Here is a 15,453-nt window from a genome sequence, read left to right as displayed (position 1 = left end):
GTTGTTGTTGGCCTACGTGCAATGAATGCTATTTCTTCTTCATCGAATGAATCGACACCCCAACAAATGTGGTGGGCTGCCCTTGGAAACTTCTTCCTTTCTGCGTGAAAAGTGCTTGTACATGTAAAAATCTTTGGAGGAAAAAATGTTTACTGTTACATAACAACTGCAGAAGAGGTGACATTCACAGTACACAAGCAGTCATAGGCAACTGAAATGCGACCGCGCTGAATATTCCACAACAGGGCCTCCAGGTCCTAGTGATTCCACTTGCTGGAATCGCTAGGAGTGAAGGAGTGAAGTGAGTCTTGCTTGTACCGTTTCATGTGATTAGAGAAAAGCTAAAGCAGTTTTCTTTCCTCTGCAAGGTAGGACGTGGCGCCTGCCGATGGCAACAAGAAAGCGTACGGAATTTCTATATCCCTCTCGCATTTACCAGTATATGTCGGTCAGGGGAAAGGCTGCTAACATATGTTGATGAATTGCTAAATGTGGCAACTACCACAAAAACAGTAAGACAGTGAGAATTGGTGAGAAACCGAATTCAAGACTGGCGGCACCTCAACACATGTGGTGGGCCGCCCTTGAAAACTTATTCCTTTCCACGTGAAAAGTGCTTCTAAAATGGTGGCAGTGACAATCAGTGAAAAAAAAATTGTACAAGAAAAAGACATCAGTGCGCACAAAATATGTTTGAAATTGCTGTGTAGTGTTTCAAAAGTGGGTGAGAACATTTCTGTGCATTATAAACTTAAAATATTATTTCTGGTTATTCAGCACTTCAGCCATAAAAAGTCAAGCCAAGTACAATATCAACCACAAATCCAATAAATGTAAACTAACAAAATGGCTGACACGGCGGCATGCGGAGCGTGAAAATAACTTGCAAAAGGTGAAGTGCTCGGTTACATCTTTAAGTACTTTCCAGCTAAACGAACATGAAATGACAACCAGCAAAAAACACACAACCAAAAATGATCCACTGTCGCGGGAAAGTCCATGCTTCACGCTCGGCCAATACTTTTTGCTTGCTGCTGAGACAGAATAAGAGCTACCCCCGACAGCCTCTAGTGTGAACAAGTTCACGCCGAAATTGACATTTTTTTAGAACTAAATAAATACAATTTCTAACTTGGGAAGTGCGCACACTATTTTTTCGCGCCGCTTGCTTCCGCTGCATATCTGGTGTCCAAAGAAGACATTCAGTTCGGGATCATTCTATGGCGAATGTCATTCGTACCTCATGTCATTATATGCTCCCGTGTAGCAGCCAAATAATGACATTAGGTGCTAATTGAGAATGACATTAAATTTGCTAATGTGAAAGGGGTATAACAGAGTTCAGTAAGCAAATGTTATTAGTACATAGATCCCCTGTGATTTGGCCTCTTGATCATAGCCTAGTCACTCTGGGACATTAAACCCCCTAAAACCTAAACTTAACTCGGGTGGAACGGAACATGTGTTCAATTAAGCAATATTCTAGAGGCCCATCTACTGTGCGATGTCAGTGCACGTTAAAGAACACCAGGTGGTCGAAATTTCCAGAGCCCTACACAACGGCGTCCCTCATAACCCGAGCCACTTTGGGACAGTAAACCCCCAAACTAAAATCGTGAGAAATGCTTTTTCCTTCCTTAGTCTCGAGTTCTTTGCATGAACATAAGATAGCTCTCATGCCAGTTTTTCTTGTTTTGCGAATATGAACCTATGTGTGTGATGTGTGTGCCCAATGCAGAGAAGATATACAATTGTAGCGGCGCTGGTATCGCCAGCGGCGCTGATGAAGACGAAGCTCAGAGCGCGACCTGGCTCGTGCAGTCCAGAACGCTTTCGCAAACCGGCCTGGCCAGCAATGTCGACTGCCCGCTCCGCCGGTTCACCAGCCGCGGCTACCGGGACACGCAAACAATGTGAATCACCCACCACATCTGTTGACCCGGACGACAGCCAAGACGCATGCAACGCCGCTCCCACCGGCTCACCGCTCCTGCCCGTCCTGTCCCTCCACTTGGCCTTGGCGCTGCACGCCCACTGTTCGCACCCAGCTTTCGTTACGCACCTCCCATCAAATCCAGTGAGCTCCTTCAGCCATATCAGTGCCCCTTCCTTCCTCGGCTGCCCGCGTTTTATGCCAGGAACCCAGTTTTGTGGCTGGCGCTGCTGTACTCGCACTTTCATGTCAATGTGTCCAGCCATCTGCTGCACTATCAGCATATGCCAGCCGCGAACTCCCACCCGGTCTCCTGGCACAGCTGCGGTTGCCGCCTCCCGGTCCCGACATAAACGATTTCATGAAGGGCCTGACGGCATATTTTGGCTTGGAGCTCCCGCCGACCCTCTGCGCTCCTGTTCAGGACTCAGACCCGACCCAAACCAAGCTGCTTCGGTTTTCCCTCCGCCAGCTTATGCACCGGAGCCGCTCCCCATACCAGTGTGTCGACTATTGCCACCATCGAAAAAGCTCCCACCCATGGTTCGGCAAGTGGCACGCGAGCACGTGTCCGTCTCTTGCCACCCTTCCCAATCAGCTGCCTCATCCTACACCGTTGTCTCTCCCAAGCTTGCTCCACCCGCCCCTTCAAGCGCCTCCTCTACCACTGCCTCCAGGGATGCCCCACACCCCGTGCCGACTCGGACTCTTCCGTTTGATCTCACGCCTCCGAACCCCTGGGCACCGGCGTCTGGCCGATGCGAAGAGCGCTATGTCGACCTCGGTTGTCCCGCCAACCTGTGTTGTGCATTCCGGTGCACATGCTTTTGCACAGTCCCCTTGTGAGCTCGACACACAGCGCCCTTCTGCCCATGGTACCACATCCGCTTTCCCTGCGCTTGGACACCTGAGCGGCCGCAGTTGCGCAGTTCAGCACTCTGGCCTTCTGCAAGCCCAGACGCTTCCCCTTTATCCGAGCTCTACCTCCCATAACCCGTGCTCTGTGCCGCCTCAGTCCAGCTCAGCGCCACCCCTTTCACCTGAAACTTTTGCACACAACAGTGTCTCCTTCCCGTCTCCCAAAACCTCCTGCCACCGAGACACTTTGGCTTTCAACAGTGATTTTTTATGGGTCACCTCCCAGCGCGCCACTTCTCACGTGAGCAGTGTGCCGTTTGCCCGTGCCTACTGGGACACCCCTATTCTGATTTCGTCCTACTGGCCCGTGGCCCTTCCTCGCCTCCCCCCCCCCCCCCCCCCCCCCCCCCCCAAGGCCTGAACCCAACGCTTCCGCCCCCACTCGGATCGACTTTCGCTTCTCCCTGGACATTATGTGCTCACCCATATCCCCAGGCCCTCCACGGGACTTGTACATAACTCTCGTTGTATTTTTCCCCTTTATCGCGCATCGCGCTAGGGGGGGGGCATCTGCAGCGGCACTGGTATCGCCAGCGGCGCTGATGAAGACGAAGCTCAGAGCGCGACCTGGCTCGCGCAGTCCATAACGCTTTCTCCAACCGGACTGCCCGCTCCGCCGGCTCAGCAGCCGCGGCTACCGGGACATCCAAACAATGTGGATCACCCACCACACAATCACTTCCAAAAGTGTTCCATATATGCATGCAAGACTTTACACAAAAATAAAAAGCAAACACCATGTTCTTGTTTTGTTTTACTACACTGTGGGGAAATAACACAATTCGAAACAACAGAAAAACAACTGGCTGGCATCCACATGCCCTCACACCTAACTCTGCAAGAGTGCAGATTAAGCTACTGGGCCCCGATTTCAAAACCATATGCAAGCAATGTCTTAAACATGCCAGAGACCGTTCACCCACAGGATGTACAGAAACCTAAAGGCGTCAATAACACATGCACCTCATCACTTCCCCTTCAAGCCAAACCCCAATCATCAAATTCAGAGCACCACAGATGGCAGTGCACAACGCTACAATTGACGGTGTGCCCTGTCACCTTTCTGCCAACACCTGCCAGGCTCACACATAATGAGGTCTGCACTGCATTCTGACTGAGAGCAGTAATGTGCTGTATGATCACCCATGGTCACCAGGCAACCCACATAGGTTGTCATGCTTCACAAAGCACAACGCAATTCAAGCAAATCAAGCAGTCATTAATTACGGGTAGCTTGCAGTGCAGTCACACTGGTCCCCACAATTAGTGACCAAAAGCATAGCAAAACGGTGCGCATTTTTCTAACCCACCCACTGCCACTTGCTCTGACTTGAAACACGAAAGCTATGTATGGTGCACCACTTTGACACCCATGACTCCAACCACAAGCATTGAAGGCCCTTGAAAAAATGATGTGCATCCCCCAAGGCCATTTTTATTCACCAAGGCAAAAGTCTCTTCTAACCACTAGTTCATTCCAAAGCTTTTTCCCAAAGTTTGCAGCAGTACATTCCTCATACTGAGTTTCTCTGCAAGCACCAAGTAAAACACTACCCGGATCTCAAGCCTTCCGATACACAGACCTACCAAGAGTAATTCCTGCATGCTACCCTTGCAACAACAGTTGATGGTAACCTTGAACCGCTCCCACAGCTATTCACACAGGCACATAGTGCACATTATACTATGCAAACCAATTTATCCCTCCCTCAGCCATTTTGATTTTGCCCCTTTAAGACGCTGGGATTCCTGAAGAGCATACCCACCAAATGAAGTGCTTATTTAAGCACCGGAAGACGTTTAAAAATTGTGCCAATCCGACCAATAATCACTCCAAGGGGGACGTGACATGAAGGAGGCATCGTATGCAGAGTTGTTGTCAGTTTCAAAACAACGAAAAAGCTCTTAAATGTAGTTTTCTTTTTGCAACTGAGAGCACACTGACAACGAGCTTGTTTTTAAATAAATCAGTTCTGTGTTGGATAGACATACTGTTTTGCTTGTCGTGCACTTTAATAGTTAAAAGCATTTTTGAAAGCTTGCAGCTACTTTCTGAATACATTGCAAAGACAGCAATGCGTTGTTTCTCTGCCGATCCACGAAAGGAGAGCAGCTTCTGAGGATGTTGCACTGGACAGACAAGGACAGACCTTCACGCCTCTGCCGAATGAGAGCAGGAAGATGAAGGAACGGTTTCATAAAATTGGAAACAGTGCCCAAGACCGGGCGCCAACTACACTCGAGGAGTGAAAAAGAGTACACAAGAAATATTTTCTCGCAAACAATAGACCATCCACCTTAAGTTCTATAACATGCCTAGTGCTAAAATCTTATTCCATTGAGACCTCTTTCATAAGCACATTTGTCCTTGCAGGAAGTGCAAACATTGGACCGCCAGAATTTAAAAATTTATTTTGAAATAATGACAGAACCAATTTTAGTTCAGGAAAACAATGTACATTGTGGGTAAATGCAACAACCTCAAATAGCCATTTAAAAATGTTCCTTAAGGGCACAGGGTAAGGTAAAATTAGAAAAAAATCGTTTTTTTTTCTTTTGGAATTTTAGAAGTTCAATTCTTTCTACACATGTTCCATGATCGCACTTTCCTCAGAAAGCTATATTTACGGCTGAAAAACGCTTTTTCCGAAACCAAGTAGTGAGCGGCCACGCCCCCTTTCAGGATTAACGTCAATTTTTTCAACCAAAAAGTCCACCACCTGATTTCAAAACTTGTCTAAAATCAGCTACATATAAAAAATTGTCTGGCAACTATTGTACAGCTCCTCTTTTTTAGCCAAGACAATCCTGAGACGCTTTGCACGTTTTTTCCACGTTTCTGCAACCTTCATGGAGCTGCGTACGAGTGCTATCCCTTTCGATCAGTATTGTAAATTGTGCCGGTGTTGGTTGCTGCTGATAAGTTGAGATGCCCAGGGCAAAGAAGGCCTTCGTCAGGCGTGAATTTCACGGCAACCGCTACGCTCATCGTGAAAAAGCAGAAGGATGTCCACGACCGAATGAGATCCCGAACGCCGAACGCGCCAGCTCCTCGACATCGAAGCTTTCAAGATTTTCTCTGTGCTTCCAGGAAGAGGATGTGCTACAGAGCAGCAGCCAATATGCCTTAATGGACATGGACGGCATTTGTGCCGCAATTACACAGATTTGTGTGTGCAGAGAGTGCGGTGGAAGTGTTGAGCTCATCGAAATTGTGACAAAACGGGTAGGTGTTGCAAGCGTTTACAGTTTGAACTGTGAAGTGTGTAGTGCCGCACAACGATTTGAGACGTCGAAGAAAACTACTTCTGGCCTCTATGAAGCCAACCTCAGGTTAGTGTATGCCTTGAGGTCCATTGGTAAGGGAATGGCTGCAGGAAATATACTCTGTGCTATGCTAAACCTTCCTAAGCCGCCGACAAAGTTTGCGAAATACAATCAAGAGCTTCTAGATCACATCGAAGCTGCTGCTCAGGAGTCGATGAAAAGGGCAGCTGACGAAGCTGTGCAGCTGAATGAGGGGGATAAAGACATCGCAGTTGCTCTTGATGGAAGCTGGCAGAAGCGAGGCCATACTTCCAATAACGGCATAGTCTCTGCGACCAGTGTAGACTCTGGGAAAGTGCTGGATGTGGAGGTTTTGTCTAAACGTTGTCCAAAGTGCAGCATCAAGGGTACAAGCAGTGACCCCCTTCATAGAGAGGTGTGCCAAAGCAACTACCAAGGCACCAGCGGTGGAATGGAAGTCGCAGGAGCACTGAAAATTTTCGGCAGGAGTGAGGAGCTTCACGGCGTTCGATACGTCAAATACCTTGGGGATGGTGACAGCAAGGCTTTTATGGCTGTGAAGGCACAAATGCCATATGGTGATTCCGTTGAAATATCCAAGGTTGAGTGCATAGGGCACGTGCAAAAAAGGATGGGCACAAGGTTACGAAGGCTAAAAAAAGGAAACAAAGCAGGAAAACTCTCTGATGGAAAGAGCCTCTCGGGCCGAGGCCGACTGACTGATGCAGTAATAGACAAGCTCCAGACGTACTATGGTTTGGCCATCAGAAGAAATGTAGGAAACCTGGATGAAATGCGAAAGGCCGTTTGGGCAACCTTCTTCCACTTATCGGCCGCAGACGATGACCCATGCCATGGACTTTGCCCAAAGGGACCTGATACGTGGTGTGCCTTCAACAGAAGTCAGTCAGAGGGCAAGCCATTTTTCCACAAGGAGAGTTTGCCTGCATCTGTCTTGGAGGCTATCAAACCCATTTATAGGGAGCTATCGAAGGCTGAGCTCCTAGAGAAGTGCCTGCATGGGCGAACTCAAAATGCAAATGAGTCGTTCAACCATGTTGTTTGGGAACGCGCGCCAAAGAATGTTTGTTAGGCTTCGGACCCTACGGATGGCAACACTGGATGCTGTTCTTTCATTTAATGATGGTAGCATCGCACGGGCCAACGTTTTGAAGGCGTGTGGATTGAACCCAGGGAGCAACACCATCAAGTGGCTGAGGGAAGCTGACCATAAGCGCATGTACTTTGCGGACCGAGCAACACGACAGCTTACAAAAGAGGGCCGACAGTCAAAACGACAAGCCGAAAAGCGAAAAAATGACGGCGACAGTGACTACGAAGCAGGGGGCTATTAAACCAATTACTATGGAGGCGTTTCTGCGAATAAAAAATGGTTTTTCACATCTTTTTTCTCTTTACGCTCTATTATCTCAAAACAGTGTTTTTTCTTACAAAGGTACCATTATTTCCAATGCCTTTCAAGACAGACGGCTGATTTTTTTTTGCAATCATCTACATAAGTGTTGCCAACTACTGAACTAGAATTAAGCAATTTCACTGAGCAGTTATTCTGTTATGAATTTTGAAATGTGCAAAGAAAGGCCAGATTTGTGTACTACCGGAAAAAATTTTATTAAAAATCGAATTTTCAACACATTTCAAATATTCTAGTTCAGTAAAAAGAGCACAAAATTTGGCAAACAATGATATATGTATTATTAGGCTACTGTTATTAGTTAGTGAGAAACATGTACCTCAACATGGCCTAAAATGCATGGGAAGTATAGGGCTTACCCTGTGCCCTTAATGAAAGTAAAAGTTCAGAAATTTGTTAGTAAACATCAATATGCTTTGAGGGCTCTTTACAAAACTGTGTAAGCTGCACACTGAAACGCATTGCAAGCACCGTGCAAAATTCCAGTTGTTTTACCAGAAGCACAAATAAGGGCGGCAGAGAAATTGGGCCTTACATTAGCCTGCTAAAGACTGAAGCAGCAGCGGTGGCACTGCTGTATGATGCTATTAAGCTTAAAACTGCTAAAGCTATAGCTGCTAAAGAACGGAGCACTAATATCCATTAACGGGTCACAACACAAAATTTAACACCACAACTCTAATACAGCTCTAACACCATCAAGTTATAGGCACAGGAAAATTACCATTTGCTTAGTTTGGTAAATCGCCTCTCCCAAGCACTGATCCCAAAAAAGCCGAGCAACAGAAAACAAGTGGGTCGACACTAGAGCCACAGCACAGGAAATATGACCCGGTGGTACCTACGATGAGCCACGGCCTCCGAGACCAAGCATGAAGGCAGAGTTTCACTGAACTTGCCCAAGTCCTGCCGCATCACCCAGTCTTAGAGGCCACATACAATCCTTATAAATGCCGCCACACAAATTGAAAGAGTTATGACACTGAACCCTTCATCCCATTCACAGAAGAATGGCGTGTGGCGTCTGGGTGTGCAGATTTTGGAACAGTCGAAAATAAAGCGGGCTTTATTTGAACCTCATTCTGATAATCCGAAAACTATTCGAAAAGTTGACAGGATATTTGTTACGCTTTGAATAATTTCGAAAATGCACGATTTGATTTGTTCGAACAATCGAATTGAAGGATATTCACTATTCGAAATTTTCGGATATTCGCACACCCCCATGCACAAGACATCATGTATCACCATGTGGAATTTCCCTAAGCATCAATGAAAAAAATTTTAATTCTTTTCTCTCTTATTGGTTTTGGTTTCAAACACCAAACAGTGGCTATGATGACAGACAAGTTGAGACACTGTCAAGGTCACACGAGGCATGCAAAAGTTGATGCAGTAACTCTGTAGTTATTCCAGGCTGGTTTAACCGCTGCAGTGAATTAAAACACAGAAGCAATCTTGCCACAGGCTTTCAAAGCCTCACATGACCTCAACATTGAGACGCTCTGGCGGTTAAAACGAAACCAAAGCTGAATCCCATGTGGCGATCTATGGATAGCAATGCCTCATGCACCATCTTAAAGAGAAAAACGGGCAATTAAATGCTTTGGGTCAGAAGTACACCCAGCTGGCAACCATCATGACCTGTAGGAGCAGTCACACGAAACAAGGCCCCACCACTGTCATGAACATCAGCACTTCCTCTACCCATGAACTTGGGGAATTCTTGCCCCACAATGCACGCTGGCGGTCGAAATTAGGAGCCCTCCATTAGGGCACATCTTTCTTTCACTCCCAACTTTGCCTACAGCAGGTTCAGGTGGCCACCCAGAAGTGACACTGCTCCATTTACTTTTCTCAAAAACCAATTTTTTCCCACATCTGCATTGAACCCAGTGGCCACCCAGAAGTGACACTGCACCATTTACTTTCCACAAAAACCCTACTGGCAGCCCTCATCCACTGCACCATTTACTTTCCTCAAAAACCAATTTTTTCCCACATCTGCATTGAACCCAGTGGCCACCCAGAAGTGACACTGCACCATTTACTTTCCACAAAAACCCTACTGGCAGCCCTCATCCACTGCACCATTTACTTTCCTCAAAAACCAATTTTTTCCCACATCTGCATTGAACCCAGTGGCCACCCAGAAGTGACACTGCACCATTTACTTTCCACAAAAACCCTACTGGCAGCCCTCATCCACTGCACCATTTACTTTCCTCAAAAACCAATTTTTTCCCACATCTGCATTGAACCCAGTGGCCACCCAGAAGTGACACTGCACCATTTACTTTCCACAAAAACCCTACTGGCAGCCCTCATCCACTGCACCATTTACTTTCCTCAAAAACCAATTTTTTCCCACATCTGCATTGAACCCAGTGGCCACCCAGAAGTGACACTGCACCATTTACTTTCCACAAAAACCCTACTGGCAGCCCTCATCCACTGCACCATTTACTTTCCTCAAAAACCAATTTTTTCCCACATCTGCATTGAACCCAGTGGCCACCCAGAAGTGACACTGCACCATTTACTTTCCACAAAAACCCTACTGGCAGCCCTCATCCACTGCACCATTTACTTTCCTCAAAAACCAATTTTTCCCCACATCTGCATTGAACCCAGTGGCCACCAAGAAGTGACACTGCGCCATTTACTTTCCACAAAAACCTATTTTTTCCCACATCACCTACTGGCAGCCCTCATCCACTGTGCCACCTTTACACAAAACCAATTTTTTCCCACATCTGCATCGATCCCGGCGTGACCTACGCTGGGCCCCTGCTGCAGATCATATGCTGGTGGGGGGAGAAAGGTGCACAGCAGTTAGGCCAGCGTCCGCACAAGCCGCCGAGTAGCGTTCGGCGGGAGCGCGCGTTCGAAAAACGCGGCCGGGGACGCGCGCGCGGGAACGCGTCGTCCCCAACGGCGGCGAGAACGGTTGAGCCAAGAGCTCGGGACGGCCCATCGGCGGGACACCGGACGCCACATCACCTACTGGCGTGGTTCGGGTGGCCACCGAGAAGTGACACTGCGCCATTTACTTTCCACAAAAACCAATTTTTTTCCCACATCTGCACAGAGCCGGCATCACCTACTGCCACACCACAGCAAAGCAGTTGGGATGTGGCAGCGCAAATACTGCGCAGCACAACGAAGGCCGCTCTGGTCAGGCACACAGCCGACAGGTCCGCTACGCGCGCGGCTGAAACACACCGAGAGTGTCAACAACTCCAGGGTTCCAAAGCATTCCGCCGCGGAGGAGGCCAGACGACAAGTGCGAATGCCTCAGCCACTGGGTCCGCCGGCGGCCGGAAACTTCCGATCGCCGACCAGTATGGGCCGGTGGTGGACGCGCCCACTTGGCGCGGCAGTTAAAAAGGCCGCGTCGCTAACCTCGGTCAAGTGCTCCAAAAAGGGTGGCCACCCAAGGGAGCGCCGATCGGCCACCGTGTTCGCCGCCGCAACGAGTGCCGAAAACGCGCGACTCCTCGCCGCCGGCAAGGCTTCGTCACACACAGCCCGATCTCGAGAGCCCAGTTCTTTCGCGCAACAGCACTGTGCGGCCAGACTGCGTGTGCGTTGCGAGAAAAATCGGGGCCGGCGGGCACAAGGGGCAGAAGCAGGAACCGAACCTTACTCACTCCATGCATATCTCCCGGAGTGCTGCGCTAGCAGGGGCAACACGACGCAAGGGAAGACGCTCCAGACGACTTCCCCGGGCTCCTGCTGCAGATCATACGCTGGTGGAGGGAGAAAGGTGCACAGCAGTTAGGCCAGCGTCCACACAAGCCGCCGAGTTGCGTTCGGCGGGAGCGCGCGTTCGAAAGACGCGGCCGGGGACGCGCGCGCGGGAACGCGACGTGCCCACCGGCCGCGAGAACGCCTGACGCGCCAAGAGCTCGGGCCGGCCCTTCGGCGGGACACCGGACGCCACAGTCGCCCAGGCGACGTCAAACGCACGCCGGACGCCGGCAGGCACCGCACGCAGAGCGACCGCTTCACTCGGCCCACCGGAATATGGCGGATTTTACACACTTCGCAGCAACAAAACGCCAAAGGTTAGGGTTCACACATTTTCACTCCGTGTCAAATAAGCAGGCACAGCCACTGGTCTGCATTGTGCCGCTGATGTGCCTCAACAACCAGAGATTCACAAGATACAGGGTTTGGCGCTAAAAAAACACTACTTTATTAAAGTTTACCGCTTTACGACACACGCAGGCAAGCCTTACTGCCAAATCAATAATGGCTGTCCTCCGGACGCTAGAACGCTGGCATAAAAACCCACTTTGAGCACTCAAAATATCTTGCAAGTTGAAAATATCAATAAAGTACCATTTGCTGTTGCTGTGCGCAGACTGCAGGTAGCTTTGAGCTGTCGGATGAGTCTCAATATCCATTTTCCACCCGGATTAGTCGCCCGAATACAAGGATCAGCTAGCAGCAATGGCTACGCAGTGCAAGGTCGGCTTTTATATGAGGACGTTCAAACGGTAGCGTCCCATTGGTCAGTTCGGATCACATGACCAGCTATCTTCGAGTTTCCGCACATTTCGCACCACCCGACGTACATACTCTGCTGAATGTGTGTCAAAAACCTACTGCGGGCACAGAGTTTCAAATATATGTACCAACGTCGCCGTCTTACGGGCGGCGAAGCGAAGATGCGTCGTAGGATGAAAGCCAACGCGGCCAGCGGCCCTCCCCACCGAGCGCCAACCGAAATGGGAGCCATCTGAAAGCTGATTCGCCATTGCTGGTCACGTGCCTTCGCCTCCACGTATCAAATTACAACCACATTCGAGTCATTCATTGAGTACGTGGAATTTTTTCAATTCAGACAATATTCCTGACAATAATTAACTCTTGCAGTGAGAAAACCGAGCGACTTGCAACAACTTCTGTGCCGTCTGCCTAGAGCGGCATCTGGCGTGACCGTCGCAGAACGGGCATAGTTGGGAAGGCGCAAGAGCTCAGGCAGACAGAGTCATATCGCCGCATGGCGGCGCTGCATACGAGAAACTGCTCGTATTAGTGGCTCAAAAGCAGAGGCGCGATATAAGGTTAGAGGAGTAGGAAAACGTTTGTAACGAAAATGGCGAATCTAATGACAATTTACAACATAGTTAAACAAAAATAAAGAAAAAAAGCCGAGCACGGTAGCAATTGTCACCGCCCGTTTCAAAAGAGACGCTCCTACCTTCCATCCATGCGAGCAATTGTCTCTCGCATAGGACGCGTTCCGTTAATTTGCCGTCCCGTGGTGAGAACGCGTAAAGTTACTGTGTAAGTGCCTAGTGTTGCAATAGGCCAACGCCGTCCACACCACCACGTACCTTGAAAGACTGTAGACACCTAATTTCATGGCGCGTTTTCTTCTGTCAAACGATGCTTTAGACATTAGAATACATGGATTACCGGGTGAAATTTGCCTACAACCGCTAAATAATTTATAACTTAATTTCTTCTCTCATGACATTTTGGTTTTATCGACCGAACGATGACTACGACGCCAAGTTAATGTTTTGCTCCCGGTATCCACTAGAAAAATATGGTCGCTAATATGCAGTTTTAATGCACTACGTCATCTAATTCAGCCTCTTCCAAGAGCTGGAATAACAAAAAATTATAAAAGTTAAAGCTAGTCACTAAATTGCAAGAGTTACTGGGGGCGGGCACAGGGGGGTGGCTGTGCTCCTCAGTTGCCAGTGCTCAGCCAACTTCCAGAACCCAAGTCCCCGCCAGCCAGAAAAAATTACCTTGGGCCCCCTTCGAAAAAAAAAATCCTGGCTACGTGCCTCACTGGGAGTTTCCAAAACACCACGATCCTCTGCGCGCCATCCAAGAGTTTCTTACTATTAACGAGGGGTAAAGCTGACGCCCCGCCTATGGGAGTTTGCATGGAGCTTCCTCGAGACCACCTTAACCACCATGGGCGCTCTAAGCATCATGGGGCGGAGAGCCACCGACTGCAGAACCACAACTTTTGGCCAAAAAATAATGAAAACACAAACGTTGTTCGCTAATCAAGAATGTCCTCGAATTCAATATCCTGTCTATAAATCGCAATAAACGAGCAGAAAAGCATGTAAGTGCAAAGTTTGCTCAAAATAAGCGATGGCTTGCTCTCCTATTGGCCAACATTGCAGACAACAAAAGGTCAAAATTTCGTACTTAACAGGCACTTTTTTATGAAGAAGTAGGTTTGTAAAAAAAATTTTGTCGCTTCAACATTTTAAGAGGTTTTTTAATGACATTTAAAAAAACAAAAACCTTTTATTTGCAATGTGTGCTGTTGCGTTTTCGCTACTATCGCCTTTGCGCCCTATGTTTGCCCCAAAGTCGTCTGCGCCGTGGACGGAATGGCACATCTCAGTAATGCCACTCTGTATTTCCTAAAAAAAAAACGACAGTCCCGCGCCAAGTAGCTCATCGCCCCATGACGCTTTGAGCGCCCATGGTGGCTCAGGTGCAGCGCCGCCAGCTTTCCGTCTAGTTAATAGTTAAGAAACTATGGCCCCATCGGCTTGGAAGCTTCATGGCCGCCGCCGCATAATTTCCCCAGCACAAGAATTAACACCTCCGACGTAAAAGCTGTAAAAGAAAACAGAACAAAGAACACATACCAAAGGTGCTGACTTGCAATCCTCAGCTCCGTTGTACTCTTAATAAAAATTTAAAGCTACTCCAACCCGTGTGCTTTCGCGGCACTGCGAGGCTGACACATTTGCGGTTTTGGCGGATCACACATTGAAGATGAAGCAAACCTGCCCCTTCGAAAGAAAAGAACACGACCATTTTTACTACGAGAGCTGTAACACCTTTGTACAAGCCATTTAGTAAAACGCGTAAAGCGCTTTTCTAGGTGGACACCACCGCCATGTACCTCACGGCGAGATAGAGGTGTCTACTGACCCAGGCGAACCAGTTACGCTCACTACTCATACACAAACACGCACCGCTGCAACCCGGGGAGCGCGGCTATAAGTGCTAGACTGCAATTCTAGCCAAGTGCTAGGGCTAGACTGCACGCGGGGCTCGCACGGCCCACCAAATGGCACAACCCGAAGGAGGGTGGGGAAAGCGCGATGCATACAGCTCGCACGTCGCCACCGGCAGTGAACCCACACCGGGCGAAAATTGTGCAAAGCATTCGCGGAGAAACGCGGGAAAATTGCCTGCACTGCACTGGTTGGGAAAATGTGGTCGTAGGCGAACCCAACGTCAGCTCGAGCTCATAGGAGACCCGCTGTGACATACCCAGATTGACCTCAGGCCTCGAATGGACACAGTACGCGGAGGCGGAAACCTTCCGAGGCTAAGACGCGGAGCGGGAGCAACCAGGGCGCTAATCGCGACGCTCCACAGAGGAACGTCGGCGGGCCGCGACGCATATTCCTATCCTCTACCCTCGGGAGCCGGCCAAGAGTGCGCTCACCTTGTGGGCGCCCTTGCGAGGATAAGATGGCGACCGGACAGTTCCTCGCTCCCGTGAGAGCGCTCGCGACACGCGCGAGTCACTTGCCGCGTGGAACGGACCTTTATTTTTGAAGACGAAGAAGAGGAGCCGACCTATATGCCTCGGGGGAGCTGTCCCACAAAACTGGCATCGCCATTGGTGGCACATATATTTTAGTCAGCACTTAAGATGTTAGGAGAACGCGTTTTTAGACGAGATCGGTTCCACCCTAACCAAATTCGACGCAACAGCATCTGGCTTCTCCATTTCCTGTCCGTCCTTTGTATACCTGGCGCGAAGCGCTTTATTTCGTTGTTGTTTTCTACCCACGTATTAATTCCTCGTGCTTGTCGTGGTGGGATTTTTTTTTTTGACGAAACAACGCTTGATGCATACACCTGTTGTAAT

General features: G+C 48.9%; 1 protein-coding gene across 1 annotated transcript in view; it reads right to left on the bottom strand.

Moving 5' to 3' along the window:
• Positions 1–12,323, bottom strand: part of LOC144115951 (bromodomain-containing protein 4-like) — a 153,515-nt gene extending 141,192 nt beyond the window's left edge. The window contains 2 exon segments of the mRNA XM_077650587.1: positions 11,228–11,326; positions 11,922–12,323. Of these exon segments, the coding sequence (XP_077506713.1) occupies positions 11,228–11,232 (5 nt within the window). The 5' untranslated portion in view covers positions 11,233–11,326; positions 11,922–12,323.
• Positions 12,324–15,453: the final 3,130 nt, after the last annotated feature.

The sequence above is a fragment of the Amblyomma americanum genome, chromosome 1, assembly GCF_052857255.1.
Source record: "Amblyomma americanum isolate KBUSLIRL-KWMA chromosome 1, ASM5285725v1, whole genome shotgun sequence".
Taxonomy (NCBI): Eukaryota; Metazoa; Arthropoda; class Arachnida; order Ixodida; family Ixodidae; genus Amblyomma; species Amblyomma americanum.
This window is presented reverse-complemented; position numbering and strand designations above follow the sequence as displayed.